The 20,173-nt window shown below is 34.5% G+C and overlaps 2 protein-coding genes and 1 pseudogene across 2 annotated transcripts; 2 read left to right on the top strand and 1 right to left on the bottom strand.

Annotated features, from left to right (window-relative positions):
- Positions 1-2,037: 2,037 nt before the first annotated feature.
- LOC105766408 (cystathionine gamma-synthase 1, chloroplastic-like) lies at positions 2,038-6,354 on the top strand (annotated as a pseudogene).
- Positions 6,355-9,290: 2,936 nt separating this feature from the next.
- LOC105766416 (SPX domain-containing protein 4) lies at positions 9,291-11,677 on the top strand. Its single transcript, XM_012585880.2, has 3 exons — positions 9,291-9,710; positions 10,748-10,913; positions 10,994-11,677. The coding sequence occupies exons 1-3, from the start codon at positions 9,402-9,404 to the stop codon at positions 11,479-11,481; spliced, it is 963 nt and encodes a 320-aa protein (XP_012441334.1). The 5' UTR covers positions 9,291-9,401; the 3' UTR covers positions 11,482-11,677.
- A 3,931-nt stretch (positions 11,678-15,608) lies between these two features.
- On the bottom strand, positions 15,609-18,033 carry LOC105766427 (hypothetical protein). The gene is made up of 2 exons (XM_012585899.2): positions 16,895-18,033; positions 15,609-15,975 (listed from the first exon to the last, which is right to left on the bottom strand). Exons 1-2 carry the CDS (start codon positions 17,951-17,953, stop codon positions 15,880-15,882), a joined length of 1,155 nt encoding a protein of 384 aa, XP_012441353.1. The 5' UTR covers positions 17,954-18,033; the 3' UTR covers positions 15,609-15,879.
- Between the last annotated feature and the right edge of the window lie 2,140 nt (positions 18,034-20,173).

Genomic DNA, 20,173 nt, shown 5'->3' with positions numbered 1-20,173 from the left:
CCATTTTGTTGTGGTTGTTCCTATTATTTACGATTCACATCATCGTATTCATATTTATTTAGTTACGCATATTAACATCGTATCTTATTTCTACTATTTCGTGTTAAATTATTTCATTCAATAAATGAATTATGACTTTTGAATAAACAAAATTTCGTGTTTAGATTTGAGAAAGTCGTGCCCTAACTTACTGGGTTTCGATTTTCACAATAAATCTAAACACGTGAATATTTTCAAACTCAAGTTTTAAACGATATCGAGAATTAAAAAAGGATCGTGTCCTAACTTACTGGTCGTGATCCCTTTTTTAATCCAAGATAGTTAAATATCTTTTAAATAAGCATTTTTCATTCGCGTATCGGGAATTCGAGACATTGTGTCCTAACTTACTAGATATGATTCTCTTTCTCGAATAACGTAAAATATGTTCATTTTCCTGAAAATTTTTAACGTTTTAATACAAGGATCGTATTTTTAAAATTCTTTAAAGTTCTCAATTTTCGACATTAAGACATTAAGTAATCAACTAGGTACCAATTTTGGGCGTATCGAGGGTGCTAATCCTTCCTCGTGCGTAACCGACTCCCGAAACTATTTTTTCTGAATTTCGTGGACCAAACTTGTTGTTTTAATAAAATCAAACCGTTTATTAAAAACAACCACTTTTCGATAGCTACAGGTTAGGTAGCTTGCAATAATTATTGTAAATACCATTCATACTCAAACTCAAAATCAATTCCACCTTTGAACACGTGTTTTCTGTTTTTCAATTTTTTTAATTTTTTTAAAATTTTCTTAAATCTTTGAGAATTTTAATTTTTTTAATAAAATTTATATCTTTTGTTATTTTTTTAAAATTTTATTTTTATATAATTTTTCTACATAATATATATTTTTTATATTTATATAAATTTGATAAAAGAATATACCTTTTCCAGAAAGATGTCAGATAACTCTGTTTGATTGCTTAAAAATTAGATTAAAAAATATTATGAGACATATTTTAAGTGTCAAATTGAAAAATAAATCTACTTTAGATAAAAAAATTTAGACCCAAAAATTTACATACCAAAATAAAAAATATGTCCGAAAACTACGGGAGTTAAGTAATATGATAAAGAGTCTCCCCTCACTTTAAACATGAAACAGCTTTAAAACTCGTGGTCATAAAATAAAATATCTAATGGCCAACCAGTCTGTATCCACCACGTAAGCAAAATAATTAAACTCCACAAAACGTAAACCTAACCCTGATTAAAAAGAAAACCAGTCCCCACTAGAGGTGCTCATGGGCCGGGCTGCCCGACCCGGCCCGACGGCCCGTCTAAAATATGGGAGGGTTTGGGTAAAAATATAGGCCCGAAATATGGGCTTGAGCAAAAAAATGAGGCCCGTTTAGAAAATGGGCCGGGCCTCGGGCACCACTTTTTCGGCCTGGGCCCGGCCCGGCCCGATATAATAAATATATTTATTTTTTTAATTTTAAAATATTTTTTACATACTTTTTAATTTTTTTTAAATTTTAAAATATTTTTAAAATACTTTTTTTAATTTTTTTAATTTTAAAATATTTTAAAAATATTTTAAAAATACTTTTTTTAATTTTTTAAAATTTTTAAAATAAAAATGGGCCGGGCCGGGCCCGGGCTTATGATTTTTTCCCGGGACGGGCCTGGGCAAAATCTTAGGCCCATATTTCAGGCCGGGGCGGGCCCGGGCCAAAATTTTTTATGGGCCCAACCCAAACCCGACCCGGCCCATGAGCACCTCTAGTCACCACCATAAATAAAAAGAAAAATAAAAAAATACATCCCATAACTACATGAGTTAGGTCCCCTCTCTTAACTAATAGTTTGAGAGTTCGATCTCACTTCATATATGAAACAAATTTAAAACTGGTGGTTATAGAATAAAGTATTCAATGTTCCCCGCCAAATTTAAAAATAAAAATAAAAACAATAAACAAAACGACAACCGAATTCGAGTATATTAACCAGTTTGATTTGAAGGAAAAGATAGACGGGAGCCTCCTTGCATTTCGGAGAGAGAGAGCTGAAACGATTTCGTTTTTGGTGATAGAAAACAAATGGCGGTTTTATCATGTTCATTTACTCTTAGCCCTAGGATTTTTAATCCTTATTCTTCATTTGAGTGTCGTCCGGATCCCGATTTCTCCACTGCGCCGATCGGGGACAAGCCTCGTCTTGCCTCCAGCCGAAGGGTGACGGCTTCGTCGCTTTACGCCGGAGGTATCAGTAGCCGAGGTTTGTCTTCTCTGATCTTTTGTTTCCCGCCGAATTTCGTGCGCCAGCTCAGCATCAAGGCTCGCCGCAACTGTAGCAATATCGGTGTTGCGCAAATCGTCGCTGCTTCGCGGTCGAATGGTCCTGCTCCAGATTCCCCCTTCTTGGCGGCTGCTGCTTCTGCTCAGGCAGCGGCAGCCGCCGTCAACGCCACCGCCACTAATGACGGGGCGGCTTTAGAAGGTTGTATTGACAACGGTAGTGTACAGATTGGAGGTTCAGATAATTCGACGACAACGTTTTTGAGCTCCGATGGGAGCATCACTGTTCATGCTGGTAAATCAATTTATATCATTTTTAATTTCATTGAAATGTATATATCTTTTTATGTTTTCTTTTTAAAAAGTTCTTTATTTGAAAGCAAAAAGAAAAGAAAGCGATATTTGTGGTCTAAATTAAATTCATTTATTTGAGATAATTAGTAATTTAATAATTACAACAATTTGTGTATGTTAATAAAATCTTTATAAGTAATAATTATTTTTTTTATAGTTTCCTATTATTTACTCTGATTAGATTCTTACATATTCGTGGAAAATAAGTCTCTAAAAAATATTTTGCTTTTCTTTTTTTGCAGGTGAAAGATTAGGTCGCGGTATTGTTACTGATGCAATAACCACCCCAGTGGTTAATACTGCTACATACTTCTTTAAGAACACTCAGGAGCTTATTGACTTCAAGGTATAGTAAGTAGTAACTATAGCATTAATAAATCTGTTGTCACGGTGGTTAATGTTTGCATTGGTATATTAATGTACTTGTTAAGGTGTCTATTTTAATAAATGTCTTGGTGCACTGTATGTAAAGTAGCTGTTTTCATGGTCGAGTACCATGGATTAAAATTTTCCAAAATACAATGCAAAAAGACCTCTTTTGCTTATTTGCTCAATTAGTAATCGAGTATCGAAAGGATGAGTTCTTAAAAGCATTTGTCGTTTGACCCATAAATTCCAGTGGAGTAATGTTCCATGTGATCTTGCTGCAGGAGAAACGCCGTCAAAGTTTTAAATATGGGCGTTATGGAAATCCAACCACAGTCGTTGCAGAGGAGAAGATAAGGTTTGGCTGCCTCTTTTGATCATCTATTAGTTGTCCTGTTTGGTTGTTTAAATGGTTTAGAAACATTCATGAGGTGCTCTTTCTTTGGTTCAGCGCACTTGAGGGGGCTGAATCGACCCTAATCATGGCATCTGGTATGTGTGCTAGCATAGTCATGCTGATGACATTAGTTCCTGCTGGGGGACATATGGTGTCAACAACAGATTGCTACCGGAAAACTAGGATGTTCATTGAGAACTTTCTGCCTAAAATGGGAATCTCGGTATGGCTTCCAGATTTGTTCTTGTTACTCTTCTGTGTCATTCTATTGTTTTCTAAGAATCTTGGTGACTGTAATGCCCAGGGTTTTTGCGCATTCTTGTTCCACGGGGCGCAGCAATGTTGAAATAGCTACTATTAAGATATTGATACACCAAAGTAATGTATAGAGTAAAAGTTTGTACCTGCAACCATTCCTTTATCGGGTTTGTTGTTATATATAAGAAGTGCAATTGCAGTAAGAACATAATGTTGTATGCGGCAAACTGGCAATTTTAATAGCCACTTGCTGAAATGGCTGTATTTATTTGGACTAATATATTGACGTATTTCTAATTGAGTTCTGGCTATCATTCAATATGCAGGTTACTGTTATTGACCCTGCAGATGTGGATGGCCTGGAGGCTGCACTCAACAAAAACAAAGTCAGTGGCATAGAAAGTGGTTCCCTTGTTTTTCTAGATTTGTCTTTTTATTTTTACTTTGGAAATGACAATTCATCCTTTAGAGTGAATTCTGATTCCATTCAGGTTTCTCTTTTCTTTACCGTCTCCAACAAATCCTTTCCTGAGATGTGTTGACATAGAAAGAGTTTCAAAGCTGTGTCACAGCAAAGGAGCACTTGTCTGCATTGATGGTACCTTCGCTACACCTCTTAACCAGAAGGCCCTGGCCCTTGGTGCTGATCTTGTTTTGCACTCTGCAACAAAATTCATTGGGGGGCACAATGATGTACGCACTTGCTCTTGTTAATTTAGCCAGTCTGAAATCCATTCTTGCTGTTCGTTATTTTCAATTCTAGGAATAAACTAGTTTAATTCTTCATGTCACAGGTTCTTGCTGGTTGCATAAGTGGTCCAGAGAAGTTGATTACTGAAATTCGTACTTTGCATCATATTTTGGGTGGTACTCTCAACCCGGTGAGTTGTCCTGACCTTAATCTTAGTTATAGTTTTCATGGTGTCCTTCATATTTTTGTCAAACTAAGTATTATATTTGTCATCCCTAAGTTGATTTGTTTGGTAATTATACTCGTTTAAGATGAGACTAGATTGTAAAGGTGGTTGTTGGACTTCTAGTCTAAGAAGAATGTGTTATTTCAGGAATGATGCTTTAATAATGACTTCTACCTTATTCTTCAAAGATTTGTGCGATTTTAGTTCTTGTTATAAGTTGCAAGGGTCACAAAGTAACATGTTTTATTTCGATATATAAACAGAATGCAGCTTACCTAATCATCAGAGGCATGAAGACACTGCATCTTCGTGTACAGCAACAGAATTCAACAGCATTAAGGATGGCCGAAGTTTTAGAGGCACATCCTAGGGTATGAATTGCAGTGACGTTGCCTTTTTTACATACTTGTTTCTGTATATTCCATTTAAGCAACTCAATTTAACTAAGTCGCTTTATGTGGTTGCTGTGAACATTTTATGATTTCTTTATGCAACTTTGAACTTCCCGGAGAGGATTTGGTTTACTTCTGCGTGATAGTGCCATTGCATCTGTGTGATGTGTATGCCAGTTGGGGTTGTCATAATTTGTAACTTTGTATTTGTCTGATTTATGATTTCTTATTTTTCTAATTTGGATTTCTTTCCTAATCTCTTGGCTAATCAAATATCAATGGAAGGTGAGACGCGTCTATTATCCAGGCTTGCCAAGTCATCCTGAACATGAAATTGCCAAGCAGCAAATGACTGGCTTTGGTGGTGTGGTCAGTTTTGAGGTTTGTTTTCTTCAACTACTTTAACCTTGCACCTGGAAATTCACCTTTAGTATCTACTACTTCATTTGGTATTATTGATGCAAAAATTATTTGACATTAATCTATTCTAAATCATTCAGGTGGATGGAGATTTGATGACCACCATCAAGTTTGTTGATGCATTAAAGATACCATACATTGCTCCATCATTTGGTGGCTGTGAGAGCATAGTGGATCAGCCTGCTATAATGTCCTATTGGTATGACATTATTTCTGTTTATGTGTTGATCCGTATTGGTTGTGTTTATCCATCTAGGCAACTGACTCGACTTTATATGAAACTTCGAATTAGGCAACAACTGAATATATGCATAAAACGGAATGAGACTGTAATAGACCCAAATATGCAATATAAGCTTAGTACGAATTGTCATCTTATGTTACTGCATAGGTTTGTTAAGTATTTAGTAGTGACTTGGCTGTGGACATAGATAGAGATCAGTATTGACATAGTGTAGATAGAGATCAATAATTTTTTTCCTCTACAAAACAGGGATCTTAGCCAAGCTGAGAGGCGCAAGTATGGGATTGAGGATAACTTGGTTCGTTTCAGCTTCGGAGTGGAAGACTTCGAAGATTTGAAGGCCGATGTACTGCAGGCACTGGAGACCATATAATGGCGCTAATCCCCGTCGTTTGGTTTTAGGTTTAAATGACCAACCTAGTTATTTTGGTGTTTCAATTGGTATTTGAGCTGTTTTAAGTTCTGTGTCGTGTTTTGTTTTAGGTGGATTATTGATCCCCCAGTAATAATTTGGAACTTTCTTTGTAATCCCATCAATGGGGGGATTGATTTTCAATTTTTTAATGAATGTTTATCAGGGGATTAAACAAACAAAATTAGAAAGAAGCCTGATGAGGAATTTGAGTTGGGGGCTTTGAAGGGCGTTGGATATTAAATAATAAAAGTTGAATGAATATAAAGCTATTATGAATATGATTATGACAAAATATAATTTACTTTTTGCCGATGCTGCGGCTGGTTGCCGTTTATGCGGGAGTATATGTATTTTCTGATTCCCTTGGATCGAGATTGACGTGTGGTTGTTGTCTCTCTTTTAGACCCGCTCGGTTCTCTTCATTCTTGCTGTTTCGGCTTTTTCTGCCATAGTAACAAACCGTGGTCCATCTCCTGGTAGTCGGCAGTGTGTTCGACTTATACTTTCGGTTGTTGGTGGGATCATCATTTTTCACTCGATGGTGGTGGTTGTGGATTTTTTCGGCTTTCACGGGTTTTGACTGGTGTTCTCATGTGTAGTTTTAGGTTAGTTGTGTCATATACTTTGTGAGCCTATAGAAACATCAGCAGAGGCTTCACTACTAGTTCTGGCACAAATACTATTAACAAACCAATTATGTATTTACTATGTTATTTATGTTATATTTAAATCTGTGATTAAGTTGATCTCATGGGTTAATTGAGTTCTAATTTAATTAAAAGATATAATTAAACCAAAACCATTTAAATCACTCTCTAAAACTATAATGAGACCTAGAACATAAAAGTCTTAATTTTGCCAACACAAGTATATGAATTAGGCTCCACCAACTGGAAATGTTTTGGATTCTTCTTATAAAACAGATTTGAAAGTCTGATCTGCAAATATCATGATTCTAAATTAGGAGAGAGTTGTGATGCAGATCCATTCACGACGGATGCCATGGTTAGCAAGCAGGGTATGTAAATTCTCTTTAGATCTGGGATTCGGTCTATGAGCTCCAGGGAAAGTCCATGTCGGTGCTCGAAAACTCAAAATCAATAGAGGAAAGACATGTCCCTAATCAGTTCATATATATTGGACGTCACTGAAAAGTTTTTTTATTAAGTCATTGAGCTGTTAAAATTGTTGTTCTATGGTCTTCTCTGTTTGCACCGCTTACATCAATCGAGATCTTTTCTTTCCTTTCTCTTCTATAATTTAGTGTTTTTTTTTTAAATAAAAAGATATAACAAGATCAAACTAAATGAACATAAGCACTAGTAGCTTTGCCTTGTTCAAGGAGATCAATCAACTCCCCAGGCGCGCCTGTTATTCTCTACATACCATCAATCCAAACAGAAGACATTTTAGCTAAATGATCGACAACTTGATTTCACTCTCTAGGGACATGTCTAACTATCCAATGCTCCTTGTACTGTAACATCAGCTTAATTTGTTGAACCAAGATTGAATTTGATACCCTCAAATAGCCATCTTGAATAGCATTGAGTGCCTCCAATCTGTTTGAATTAAAGCTTTAACATACCCCTTTTGTTGTAACAAAAGCAAACCATCCCAGATACTCCAGAGTTCAGCATCAAAGACTAAACAAACACCTAAATTATGATTGAATCCGACAAGCCAATCTCCAAGCTGATCTCTCACTACACTACCAGCGGATGCATTTATAAAATAGTTTTAAACACCACAAATCTGCGAATCAAAATTCAAACACTTTTCTTCTTTGATCTCTGATACTGACTATTAGATTGGCTTGGATCTAAGGTATGTTTTTCTACTTATCAATGGGTATTGACCGTCGAATTATCACTTGGAGCTCACTAGTTAGATTTTTCTCTTTTTTTTTAAAAAAAAAAAACACTTAACAAACCAATTACTTAAATAAAAACTTTTGAATAAATTAATAACTTAAATGAAAACTTTTGAATAGTTTAGTGACCATTTTATAATTTTTAAAATTGAGAGACTAAAATATAATTTTTTAAATAAACCAAAACGCAGACTTACTAAAGTGACCTAGGTTAAATTCTGCAATTATTTTGCAAAAGTTGTATTTGCACTTTAATTTAATCAGTTCTAGTCCTATACTTTTTGAATTGGCCAATTCTAGTTCTTTTATTTTTTGAGTTTTGACATTTTAATCCTAATCTTAAAACTGTAGCAATTAAATTTGTTTAATTAAATTTAATTACTAGTCTTGTTTTATGCTAATGATTGTAGATTTGATCCACATCTTCTAATTAGATCAATCTAAGGTTTTATACTTTTCAATTTTGAAATTTCAATATTGACACAAATGACAGTCATTAATACACTAATTTTTATTGAGTAATATGTAAAAGTAATAATGTGATATGTTATTACACATATGATAATATGTTTGTTGCATCATATTTTAAAAATAACAAAACTTAATTCAATGAATGTAACCGTTATCATTATGGTAAGGACTAAAATTTTAAAACTTGAAAAACATCTAAATTAAAATTTTAAAAATTATTTAATAAGTTATATATATATATATATATATATTTGTTTATTTTTCCATTGTTTAATAAAATTTCAATTTTATAAGTTTTTATTTGCTTTTGAAGCACATTTTTTTAGTCTTGCTTATGCGTGTAACCTTAGTTTTACAAGTGATTTTAAAGATGATTTTGGTGTAGTTCTCTCTAGTTTGATGAATGGTCGACTTTTTTGTCGATTTTTGCTAGTTGCTTTAGATCATCCGAGACTGATTTTCTTATCGTATTAAGTGTTTGCAATCACTCAATATATATCGTGCTTGGGTTATGACAAAGTCAATTGTCAACGTATCATGTTGTTCTATTGATACTAAGGTTAAAACTTTTACTGTGTTGATGGAACTTATCATTCACCATTTACGACTAGTATGTTATTTTTTTCTCCTTAAATTATATGATTTGATTCAGTGAATAAATTAATAAATTTATCATTAAAAAATTAACAAATTATTTAGACGAAGAGCTGGGGTTGGTTTGTCTCTTTGTTTGTTTTTATTTTGTTTTTTTACTTTTGTCTCTTTTGTTATGTTCTATTTTCATTATCTTATGACAATAATTTAATTTTAAAAAATAATTACTTTAAAATAATTTTTATATTATTTTTGTTTCTTTCGTTTTCCATTTTCCATTAGATTCCAAATTCCTGCTTACGTCTATATTTTTTTGGAATAATTGTTCTATTTTCTTCCTTAATCGACTAACACTTAGAGAAAATAAACCCCAGAAAAAATCTCCATTGATATTGTCATAGAAATATAAGTTTTCAATGAAATTTGGTAAAGAGTTCAAGACCCATCTAGAGGAGACTTTACCTGAGTGGAGGGACAAATTCCTATGTTACAAACCCCTCAAGAAACTCCTCAAAAACATCCCTTCAACCCCATCGCTTGATCCCCATCATCAACGGCCTGTATTTCCTGACGCCACCAACACTGCTGTTACTCCCGTCGGTCATGATCATCAACACCCTCCGCTTGATTTGCAAGATTGGTTTGTTAGAATTCTGAATGAAGAGCTTGAAAAATTCAATGATTTTTATGTTGATAAAGAAGAAGAGTTCGTTATTCGCTTTCAGGTGTCCACCCCCTTTTTACCCACTCTTTTCTCTTCACTTCTTTTGCTTTTATTATTTTCTTTTGGGGGGAGGGGTTAAGTACATGATTTTGTGTTACAAATGAATTAATGGGTTATTGGGATTTTCTTAATTTTTCATTTAAAGTAAATGTTTTGTTTTTAGCTTATAGATTGTTGGGTTATTGACAAATTTTTGGACTAAGAACAGTTATTTGTCTCCAGCAAAGCTCATATGTTAATGAGAATTTAGAAACTTTGATTCTTGGCATAGATAAAATGACAGTGTTTTCAATGCCCTTGATTCTTATATTGTGCTCAAAATTCCTATATTGCTTGCAATTTTTGGAAAGTTCATTGTCTTATGAATCGGTCATGGATGATTGAAGCTTTAAAATTTTTCGAACTGATGTACTCCATGGTGCTAATAAGATATCTCTGGGAGATTATAACCATACAATGTTGTTCGCATCTTAGTTTCCACATATTTTGAGTGCTCCTTTTGTTAAGTTGGTAAGTTGAAACAAAACCTCCATGAAAATCCATTTATCAATATTCTCTGGAATTGGTATAATGTATTTTAGATGAGTAGCTTGTGTGGGTTCATTTCTCTCAATAGTGCTAAATTTGTTTTAGTCCTTTGAATCTAGTGGAGTTGTTTAAAGAATCTAAATTGGTCAATTGTGCATAATATGCCTTGACCTCAAGTTCATCTTTTGTTACTTTCGGCAATGCTACTTGCTTATTGAGCTGGTTTTAATCTGGTTCTCGTTCTCGCCATGGCTTTCTTATTCCCAAAGATTAAGTGGCCAACTAATCTTTTTGATCTATTTTAACTTTCCGTAAATCATAATTTGATTTGAGCACATGCTTCTGCTTGAGAGTCTGTGTGGGTACTTGAAGAAAAATGAAATGTCAGAGTAACATAGCTTGAGAGTGTTCTTTTAAGATTCTTAGTCCAATAATCTTCATTAAAGTTATCTGCAAGTCATTGATGTTGTATTTCTAATATTTTTTTATGTGATCGTAACTTTATAACAGGAGCTGAAGGAAAGAATTGAACAAATTAAGGAGAGTAGTGGGAAGGGTGGAGTTTTTGCATCAGAGAGTGAGTTTAGTGAAGAAATGATGGATATCCGCAAGGATCTTGTCACCATTCATGGGGAGATGGTGCTTCTAAAAAATTACAGTGCCCTCAATTTTGCAGGTATGGAAATCACAACATCTACGTTTTTATATCTGTAGCCTGCAAGTTTCTAAAGCGTCTACATGCTTCTGCTTCAATAGGAATTGTTAAAATTTTAAAGAAGTATGATAAACGAACCGGGGGATTGTTGCGACTGCAATTCACTCAGCTTGTTCTTCACCAACCTTTCTTCACAACAGAATCTCTTACAAGGCTAGTTCATGAGTGTGAGGCAAATCTCGAGCTTCTCTTTCCACTGGAAGCTGAAGTAATTGAATCTACTCCACAAGGAGAACCAAACCCATCATCAAATAACACTGCAAAGCGCTCACAGGAAGCTTCATCGTCGAATCTGGGAGAGGAAACATTGGATATTTACCGTAGCACACTGGCTGCAATGAAAGCAATACGCGGTCTTCAAAAGGCAAGTTCCACCTGTAATCCATTATCGTTCTCGGCTTTCCTTAAGAACCAGGATGATGACAGTGGTGCTGTAACAGCTGAAAACTCTGCTTCAAATTCTTCACCCACTTTGCAAAAAGGTAAGGAGTCTGATAAAGAGGATGCACAATCTGCGCAACAACGATAGGTTTTCGATTTTCCCGGATACTTTTTATCTTTGACTTCTTCTTTGAACAACTGACAAATTAATAATGTGTTTGAAGCTGTGTTTTGCAATCTGTTTCGTAGTATGTTAGCTGGGTTTGAGATTGTAACTTCACCGGTATCTATTGATTTTGAATGTTTTACCCTTTTTCCTGGTATAATTACTAACTTTGAGCCTATACCCTTCCCAATGGTATAATTCTTTGATGTCAGCTTTGGACTTTGGTGTCATCTGTTATGGTCCTACTGCCTTATAAGCTGGTGTAGATTGCGACATTTAGGACCTGAGCTGGTTTTAGGATGCTAGGATCGGATGAAATAGAGCTGTAATGGAATGCTATTCCGTGAGAATGGAAATTAAATTGAATAAGTATAAATGTTATTTGGTTGGATTGAATTGAGTTATGGAATAAGGTAAAAATGACAATTTTATTCCTAAATTAAAAAAAAATTATCATTATCTTTTAATAGGTTGTACTTTTAAATATATTATATTTATTAATAAAATAAAAAATTATTATGATAAATTATTTGTTGAAAATTAATAGAATTTTTATTTTATAATTACAATATAAAATGATATTATCATGAAATAAATGGTATTTTATTGATATGATTAGTAAATTTAATTAATTAGTGGCAATAAAAGTTTATATTTACTATGATTTATGTTAAAAAGAAACATTTTATTTTTTTATCTTTACTTTTTGAAAAATACATATATATTCACTTTGTTCTCACGCTTCTCTCTCTTCTCTAACCCCATCTTTAATTATTCAACACAGTTTCTAACCCAGAATCCAACCCGCCTCCACCACCTTCGGCCATCATCCACCGCCAGTCGCCAATCTAAGATGTTCTCAAATTAAGCCAGAAACCACCAATCTAGGATGTTCTGAAAACCCTTCTTCTGCCGCTATTCACGTGTTGATTTCTAAGCATGTTTTCTCTCCTCCATCTTTTCATTGCTTCCACCAAGTTTCAAGCATCAATTCCTCTTGTAACAGCAAAAACTTAAAGCCCATGTGCTCTCTCTTTGTCTCTTGAATATTTTGCATATTAAAATGGCTTTTTTTAATCAATTGAATCATTTCAAGTTGATTTACCTTTTTTTTTTTTAAGTTGATTTGAGCCTGAGATTGTTGATATTGAAAGAAAAAAAAAAGTGAAATCGTTTAGAAATTTCAGTTTAAGGAAGGGTGTTTTCAGAGAGAAAAAGAAGGGTCATTCAATGGAGAGGCTGGAATAGCCAATTCGGCACCTCCTCCCTTGAATATTCATTCAAAAAATTTTCGGAATGAATCGAAAATTCGTCATTCAACATTTTGAGCTTTCAATGAACCAAACATTTGTTTTACCGTAGAACTTTGAATCCTGCCATAATGGTATAGCTGCTTATAAGTTGGCATGGATTATGATAGTTGGGCTCAAGGATTTGATTTATGAACCAATTATATCACATTTTTATCACATTCCTACTCTATGCAACAACTTAAAAAGATATGGCGTATCAACTTAAAAAGATGAGCCTCCTTCAATGGCCTATTCTCAGTCAAATCGACTTATATGTCAATGTGAAGCAAAGCAGGGTTCTTCCAGGAAAGATTTGGAGTATGTGTTTTATTTCTATCAAGGGTTTTCATTTTCTCGACTGATGGTTCTGTAGCTTTAGTGGGTGGAGTCACTCCAGATCCCGCAAGGGACTGGCTGGGAGGGGGGGAGTCGGTGATCCCGGTGGAGGCTGGAGCCGTATATGAAGGCCTTCGTTTTCCTTGGGATAGGAGGTTCCGATAGGTTGAGTTGGAAAGTGATAATGTGTTGGGGACGCCTAGTTGGAGATGCGACAACTCCAACAATTGTGCCGGCGGCCATGGAGTGCGGTTAATGCACACTTGGCGGAAATTCAATCGAGTTGCAGATCATTGGACACTGGTTGCTTGGCGGAAATTCAATCGAGTTGCAGATCATTGGACACTGGTTGCTGATTTGAACTTTGGTGTTATGCGTATTTTTTTAGAATGTTCCACCTACTTTGAGTTTGGTTATTACAGGCAGGGTACAGGGACCTGAGCAAATTGGGGTAAATTTGATAAGAATGTCAATTTAAAAAAAAATTACCATTTTTTGATATTTAAGGAAGTAGATCAATTTTAAGGGGAGAAACAGAAAATGCATCTTGTTGAACGTGTTTTCAGCTGAGGTGACAAGAAAACGTGTCATGTAGAAAAAATTTTCTACTGATTTGTCTAAAAACATGTTCTACTTTTTTCGACCTTGGTTTCATAGGAGTAAGTCAGAAAGATTGAGAAATAGAACCATCTAATTTGATTAAAAATAATAAAAAATTAAATATTTGTAAGGAATATGGAAAGGGGATTTAAGTAATTAAAATTTCTTCGTTTTTAATCTCATTATAAAATAAAATGAAATAATTATGAATTATAAATTATTTAATTTTAATATATAATATGTGTGTTACATATTTTTAAATTATTTATTTTCAATATCATTATAAGCTTCTTTTTAACTTATGAAAATCAATACCCTAAATTTTTGTAAACAACAATTGTTTGTCCCTACAATACAATTATAATTATTAAAATGGGGCATGGTGATGGTCTAAGATTTTTGTAATTTGAGTTGGAGTATTGCAATATAAATAGACTATTATATAAAAATATATTTTGAAATTGAAATGAATGCCTCCTATCATCCTTCCCTTAAACACGTGTACCAATCATTCAAAAACATTTGTTTGATAGATTTTTTTTCTTTATAAGATGAAAACGAGAGGGATGAAATTGAAATGTTCGTCCAACTCAAATTATAAAAATCTTAGAAACTACCACTCAACTGTTTACGCGTGGCTGGTGCCATTAGCAAATACGCCAAATTGTAAAAATAATCATTTATATTTGGTTAAATTTACATTTTGGTCACTTTTATATGTTACTTTATTTCTCTTTAAAGCTCTCCGGCCACCACCATTACCACCCCAAACCATCTCACCATGGTTCACCACCATTCACTTCTCCCACCATCACATTTTTCTTAACTCTCTCTTGGACCCTTGACAACCATCATCAACCTAAGCTACTCTCAACTGTTAGAAACATTCCCCCACTTACAATCACCCCTCAAAAAAAAAAACACCAGTTAGACCCTAAATCTAAGCTCTCTCGCCACCATCTTCACCATTTTAGCTCACCCATCACACCTAACAGACCATCACCAAGCCCCACTTCAACCAATCTCCATTACCAACCTCAAAACCAATTACCCGTAAAATCAATAAAAGCAATCAATTCTTTTTTTAAAAAAAGTAAAGGATTGTTCAAACAATGACATGCAAATCAATGAAAGGATTAGAAAAGAAAAAAGGAAGCAAAATAAAGTAAGACAAAAAAAGAAAAGAAAAGAGGAGACTTATCTTGAATCTACCATGCGTGGCACTCCGAGCATTTATCTTCCAACCCGAATCGTGAAAAGGACAAGCCGGACAAAATGAGCAACATACTATGAAAACAAGATAACCTAACGACCGGCAACGACATGATGACAGGAGGCTATGCAACTACGTTTATTTAAAATCTAGGAAAATCCATGATGATTTTGATGAAATGGAAGACATACTCAAAAAGAGCATGAGAAAACTAGTTTAGAAGGTGAAGTTTGAGCTCCACTGGTCACTGGTGATGACAACCGGCACAATTAATGGATTTTGGGTTTGGCCCATATGCATAAAAAAAGAAACCTATTACATTAATATATATTTTTTGTGTTAAATAGAAATTATGTGAAAGCCCCCGTTGGCATAATTTGTACCATATTAGACTTTCCGTAACACTTCTAAGGTACTGTTTCAGTGATTAAAATCATAATAAAGTAAGCATCAATGACCAAAACATAAATTTAGTAACTATATTTGTAATTTACCCTAAAATATATTACCCCATTACATATATTTATTACACCATTCATAATATGAATGGAATCATATATGTTACCCTATTGTAAAAAGGTGGATCTTCTTGCAGGGTTTCAGTGTGATAAATGGCCAGAATACTTTGTAAATAAAAACTTCTAAGCATTATATCATATCGTAAATCGTTATAAGCAAGAACATCAAATGCGTAAGCATTTTATTGTAGTTAATATGCAAGTAGATCATGGCATTATATTATCATCATCAGATTGATAATCAACAAGCACAATTGCGCTAACCCTAATGTTCGGGCATTTTATTGACGATCAAACACTGACACACACACAAAAAACACACGGAAATGGTAGAAGAAACGATCAAAGGTGGCATGCCTCGATCATTTATTTAATAGCTATTACTGCAGATTTCCATTTGTAGAGGGAACGGCCAGTCTGACTAGTCGTCATAGTCATCATGGCGCTTATGGTGGTGGGCCTTATAGCGGTGGTGGTGACGCTTCTCTTCATCATCATCATCACTGTCGTCATCGCCCTGCAATGTTAACAAATGAGATTTTAGAAAAAGCAAGCAATCATAAACATGAACGGACTATGACAACATAGTTCACCACACAATTCCAAATTTCCATTATACGATGGTATAAATCTTCTAAACTTAGATAACTTCCAAATCACCGAGATGATGAAGATGATAGAAAAGAATTGAATCTATCAAGGCACCAGAAGAATATAATGCAACAGATGAATCAGAGAAAACTAATGCAATTGACGAAGCAGCTATTTGGTCTTTGCCTGGCAGCAGATTCTCAGTTGCCAATACACAGGTGCAGGTTGGCTGGGATAGATTCATAAATATGATACGGAAGAGAGCCGAACAACAGACAATTCAACCAACACCAACACCAAGCTACAAGAATGGAAGTGCTACATTGCATCAAGGATACCGATGGATAGAGCTACATTGGATCAAGGATACCGATGGATAGAGACTTTCCAAGTGACGAACATAGCAGCTAGTTCTGCTAATACTACAGACTGGAATAGTTGGTAGACTCAGAGCAGCTTCTATCAAGTTTTTGTACCACGAAACTACGCCTATATCACAAACAACGACTAATGGATTTTCATGTTACTGGTACATGCTAAAATCAACACAGAAGAAAAATATTCTACTCAATTTCAACTCTAATTCAATGGCTGATAATAATCAAACAAATCACACATTTTCAACCACATCCTACGTAATACTAAACCATTACAGCAGAATCGATCACCCTGATCTATCTCAGCTTTATAGTTAAGAGGCACAAATCTCAACAAGCAAAGACTATAGAGTCTAAAATAGCAAGAACAAGGAAATCTAACATCATACAATTAGCAAAGTCATCAAAGAAACACTAAATCAACTTGGGTTTTTCTCCATTAAATTAAATCGAATTAAGGCTACTCACATGTTTCTTGCGGCCATATCCTTCTTCCTCGGATCTACCATAACTTGGCTTCCTATATCCTTCTGCCTCTTCCTCGGATCTACCATAACTTGGCTTCCTATACCCTTCTTCCTCTTCCTCGGATCTACCATAACTTGGCTTCCTATATCCTTCTTCCTCTTCCTCGGATCTACCATAACTTGGTTTCCTCTCATACCCGGACCCGTATTCAGTCTCTGTCCTACCTCCATAACCCGATCCATACTCGCCCTCAGTCCTCCGTCCGTATCCGGTTCCATATTCGGATCCGCCTCCTTCATACTCTGCCTTTCGGCCAAACCCAGATCCGTATTCAGATTCGGGTTCCCCATAGTTGGGTCTCCTCCCATATTCGGATCCATATTCTCCGTGCTCTGGTTTCCTGCCATACTCAGATCCGAACTCGGACTCTTGTTCGCCATATTCGGGTCTCCGGCCATGCCCAGATTCAAATTCAGGAGGCGGAGGCTGCTCAAATTCGGGTCTCCGTCGATACCCAGTTCCAAACTCAGGCGGCGGAGGCTGCTCAAATTCTGATCTACGGCCGGATCCGAAATCCGGTTGATGTGAATGCTCATATGCCGGCCTCCGGCCATGCCCAGATCCAAACTCCTCAGGAGGCTGCTCGAATTCAGGTCTTCGGCCAAAATCAGATTCAAATTCGGAGCCGGGTCGTCCGAACTCCGGTTTGCGTCCATGACCAGATTCGAATTGCTCATATTCAGGTTTCCTTCCATAGTCACCAAAAGCAGGTGCAGGTTCGAATCGTCCAGGTCGGGGCTTGGGTTTAAGATAGCTACTGTATTCAGTTTCGAGAGCTTCGTCGGCATAAGCTAAGTGCGCGTAACCGGAAGAGAAATCGGGACGTGCGTAATCAAAGTCGCCATCGGAGGGTGTAGCGGAAGGGTAGCAAGTCTCATCGGAGGGTTCCAAAGGACGACCATAAGTTAGTTCGAGATTGTATCCACCACCGTAAGGCGTCGGATCGAATTCGTCGAACTCGTCAACGTCATCTTCGCCACCCCTCGAGTAGTATGGCATCGTTTCACTTAACTGCCAAAAGGAAAAAGTTGCTGCTGAAAATGGGCAAAATGGTGAGAAGTCTGCACTGATGGTAAGCTGTTTAAATAGATAAATACAGGAGAGCTTTAATATAGGATCATAAGATTAGACAGCGACGTCCGCGGCAGGGATTTAGGAATTGAATGAATACGGCAGCGTTTTGAGGGGAAACAGAGAATTGATTGATTTTTATCTTAATTTAATAAATATTATTATTAAATTACCATTGCCGACAAGACGATGATGTCATGTTCATATTTGGGTTTGGTCTGAATTATCAGCTGAAATTGAAAAATCATACTAATTTTTCTAATATCTGAAATTCTTTTTCTACCTAGTTAATACTTAAACTTATATTATGCTACTTAGATTGTACCCTTCACACTAACATCGTTACTTTGTGTTGGCGTGACACTGATAGTTAATCTTATAATAACACGTGGAAGCATCTCAGTATAACACATATCGGACATATGTTAAAAAAATATATAAATTAATTTTAAAAAGTGTGACTTTTTGGGCAAATTCAAGTACCAATTAGTATTTTTTGGATAGTATTAAACTTTAAAAAATTAACATTCTTAACCAATTGGGGCAATGTAATGCGACATACCAACTAAATATTTAACATTGTTAACTTAAAATATTTAAATATCAACTAAATATTTTAGACAAATTCAAAAGGTAAACTACATATTAACCATTTACTATATGAATAGGGTTGAGCGAAGTTGGGACAATATAATTTAACGATATTCTAACATTTTTTTAATTTAAGCTTAATGAAATAAAATTGGATTTATTTTTGACATCTATATTCATTTCAAAATGATTTTGTCTCATTTATTTGGCTTAAATCACAAATGGTATTTTAATTATTCACTTTTTCTAAGTTGGAATTTATTTTTTTGTTATACTCCGTTCCTTAAAATGGTACTTAAAATATACTATTTTTCTCAATTTGGTACCTAAACATTTTCTATCACAAGTGATACCTAAACTATACCCCATTATCTAAAGTAGTATTTAAACTATACTCTATTGCCTAAATTACCCGAACCGTTAAAAATTCTTCTTATCCAAACATGACACTTCTAAATTAAAAACAAATTAAATTAAATTAAATTAAAACTTTTCAATCTTTTTACACTCTATTCATCACCCACAATGCACTTTATTTCAACTGTTAGATTTTTTTATTCAACTCTTTTACCATTTTTTCTACTCAATTTCTTCCCAATATTTGAGTTTCATGCTTTATTAGAGTTTTTTATAATACAAGTTCACCCAATATTAATTATTTTATACAAAGTATATAAAAAATAACGGAGAAAATTATTTTAAGAAAAACTAATACATAAATTTTAAATCGAGGTGAGAAAAGAATCGAATCAAAGTTTAAAAATTGAAAAAAATTTGTTGAAATTTAGGCTAGGTTGCCAAAAACAGGGTTTGGATGAATTTTTTGATGGGTTCTTAAATTTTTCATCATCTGAGCTTTTAAGTAAAGAATAAAAGAGATGAATATGTTTATAAATTTTTTTTTATATTTTTAGTTAAAATTTCCATGTGTCACAGAATGGTTAGCTAAGAGTTTTTTTGACGGCCTAGGTAATTTGGGTAATTGAGTATAGTTGAGTAATAGAGTATAATTTAGATGCCAACTAGAGAAAAAAATAGTTTAAGTACCACTTTAGGTAACATAATATAATTTAAGTATTATTTATAATAGAAAAAAATCCTCAGTTATCAACTTAAGAAAAGGGATGGTTTAGGTACTATTTTGGATTTAAGAATTTTTTAATGCAAATATTTAATGAGGTAGTTGAATTATTTTGTTGTTGGTTTCAATGTGGTCCTTATAAGAAACTAAGAACTTCTCTTTTATCATATTTATCAATTGAAACAATAGCATGTTAGTATTTCAATACTTTTTGTTATACAATACTTAAAATTATTAATAGTTCTTTCCCAACCCTTAAATAGGAAGATAATGGAGTTCAACGCACTCTTACTCACATCCTCTTACACCGGCAACAATACCGATGCCAATCGAACTAAAACTTAATAAGCTAGTATTTCAATACTTATTAATCGAATAAATATATATTTAATTTTCTTTTTGATGATTTAAATAAAGGTGGAGTTATTAAAGATTGCAACCCAAGGTTTTAAGGCCAAACAACACAATATCAGTTA

Source organism: Gossypium raimondii, chromosome 7 (genome assembly GCF_025698545.1).
Source record: "Gossypium raimondii isolate GPD5lz chromosome 7, ASM2569854v1, whole genome shotgun sequence".
Taxonomy (NCBI): Eukaryota; Viridiplantae; Streptophyta; class Magnoliopsida; order Malvales; family Malvaceae; genus Gossypium; species Gossypium raimondii.
The sequence above is the reverse complement of the archived record's forward strand: the minus strand, read 5'-3'. Positions and strand labels throughout refer to the sequence as shown.